Source organism: Cryptomeria japonica, chromosome 5, assembly GCF_030272615.1.
Source record: "Cryptomeria japonica chromosome 5, Sugi_1.0, whole genome shotgun sequence".
NCBI classification, from domain to species: domain Eukaryota; kingdom Viridiplantae; phylum Streptophyta; class Pinopsida; order Cupressales; family Cupressaceae; genus Cryptomeria; species Cryptomeria japonica.
The window spans coordinates 544045607-544047603 of NC_081409.1; the positions used below are offsets into that span (position 1 = coordinate 544045607).

Below are 1997 nucleotides of genomic sequence, written 5' to 3' on the forward strand. Positions count from 1 at the left end.
TATGTTTAATCTTTAATCAATATTCCATTTTATGTCTTTATCATCAAGCTATGGTGTAATCTGAAAATACATTTGCTGGCTCTATCACATTTTAACATTTTTCAATCTGAATTTAAGTTTATTCATATCCACAAGCATCTCTTCATATCTGAAGATATTTTACAATGATAATAAAAGAATGGAGTGTTGAAAAAAACTCTTATCTTTTATCTTAAATTTAATAGTCATTTAAAGTCAACAATAAATAAATGTATTTAAGATATTTATACTAACTTTTTCCCTTCTTTCTTAAAAAATCCCACCAAACTTGGTTTGCTTTTAATGGAAATTTTGGTGAGTGATCATACTATAAGTAAGTATGATACCTTACAGTTAACTTCATCCCATCTCAAATTCTAAAGCTTACTCACTCATAAGCTTATCAGAGGAAGAACAATGGCTACCTCTGCTCTAAAGGGAAGGTAATAGCTTAATTTTTTTTTCCTTTTACTTCAATTCATCTTATTTCATGATAACAGTGAAGTCTGTCTGGTTTCAAAATGCAGATTGGAGGGAAAAGTTGCAATAATAACAGGAGGAGCAGCAGGCATTGGAGAAGCCACGGTTCGGCTGTTCACCCAAAATGGAGGCAAAGTGATAATAGCAGACATTAAAGACAATGAAGGTCAAAAGCTTGCTGAATCTGTGTCTGAGTGGGCAACTTATATTCACTGTGATGTGAGCAAAGAGGAGGACGTGAGAGCAGCAGTGGATTTGGCCATGCAAAAGCATGGGCAATTAGACATTATGTTCAACAATGCAGGTAAGGGAGATGGGCATAAAAGCAGTGTTGCAGATTATGAGATGGAGCAGTTTGAAGCCACCATGAATGTGAACGTAAAAGGAGTGATGCATGGCATTAAACATGCAGCTCGTGTGATGATACCCAACAGAAAAGGGTGCATAATTTCCACAGCCAGTATTGCAGGGATGATGGGAGGCATTGCACCATATGCTTACACTGCCTCAAAACATGCAATAATTGGGCTGACTAAGAATGGTGCAGCAGAGCTTGGGAAGTATGGTATCAGAGTGAATTGTGTTTCTCCTTCTCTGATTGCAACTGGGATTTTAATGGAGTTTGTAGGGACAGAAGATAAGGGTGCAGTGGAGGCTTGGGGTACAAGTGTAGGCAACTTGAAGGGAGTGGTTCTTAAGGCAGAGGATGTTGCAGAGGCTGCTATGTTTTTGGCCAGTGATGAATCTAGATATGTCAGTGGCCATAATCTTCTTGTGGATGGAGGTTTCACAGTTGTCAACCATGACTGGGGATTGTATAGGATATAAGGGATTTGGATGGATATTCAGTTCTTAGGATTTTATAGCAGTGGATTACAAGTCTGTGGATCAATAATACGATTACATTTATATGTTTTAATGTTTTTTTAAGTATGCTTTGGAATTGTTATCAGCCAGCTAAAACCCTCATCCCCCAGGTTCAGGGTGTCTGTTTTTGGGATAGTATCTTGCTATCTTTTTTCTTGTGTTGGTCAGGGTTGCTGATGTTTTATGTCTATCTATTTGGGCAGCCTTATCTGTTGGGTTCCAGTCCCTGGTTCTCTTTTGTAAGGGGTTTCGGGTCCCCTCAAAACCTGTTTTTACCTTAATCGAAAACAATAGTAATTAAATGATCTATATGCTGAATTCTTATTTTTATTGATTTTTCATTAAACAAAAATGACTATTTTTGTCAATTAGTCAGTTATATGTGTGGATGGTTTTAAAAAATAGAAATAAAAATCATCATATGATAAGGTGGATTTAACTTTCTCAAAATTATTTGATCTTCTTTTGAGGTGTAAATATTGGGCAATGAGGAGGTATATACTCACATTGAAAAAGAAATATCTCACATCACCATAATTCTTGTGTTTTTGCCTCGTGACTTGAAGGGTATACTTAGAACCAATTTTATTGAAATGTATTGTAAAATTTTTCTTTTAGTTTTCTAGTTATAA

The 1997-nt window shown here is 35.8% G+C and overlaps 1 protein-coding gene across 1 annotated transcript; it reads left to right on the plus strand.

The window, feature by feature from the left end:
* The first annotated feature begins 389 nt into the window (after window positions 1-389).
* LOC131034572 (short-chain dehydrogenase reductase 2a) lies at window positions 390-1672 on the plus strand. Its single transcript, XM_057966110.2, has 2 exons — window positions 390-461; window positions 546-1672. The coding sequence occupies exons 1-2, from the start codon at window positions 436-438 to the stop codon at window positions 1324-1326; spliced, it is 807 nt and encodes a 268-aa protein (XP_057822093.1). The 5' UTR covers window positions 390-435; the 3' UTR covers window positions 1327-1672.
* The last annotated feature ends 325 nt before the right edge of the window (window positions 1673-1997 follow it).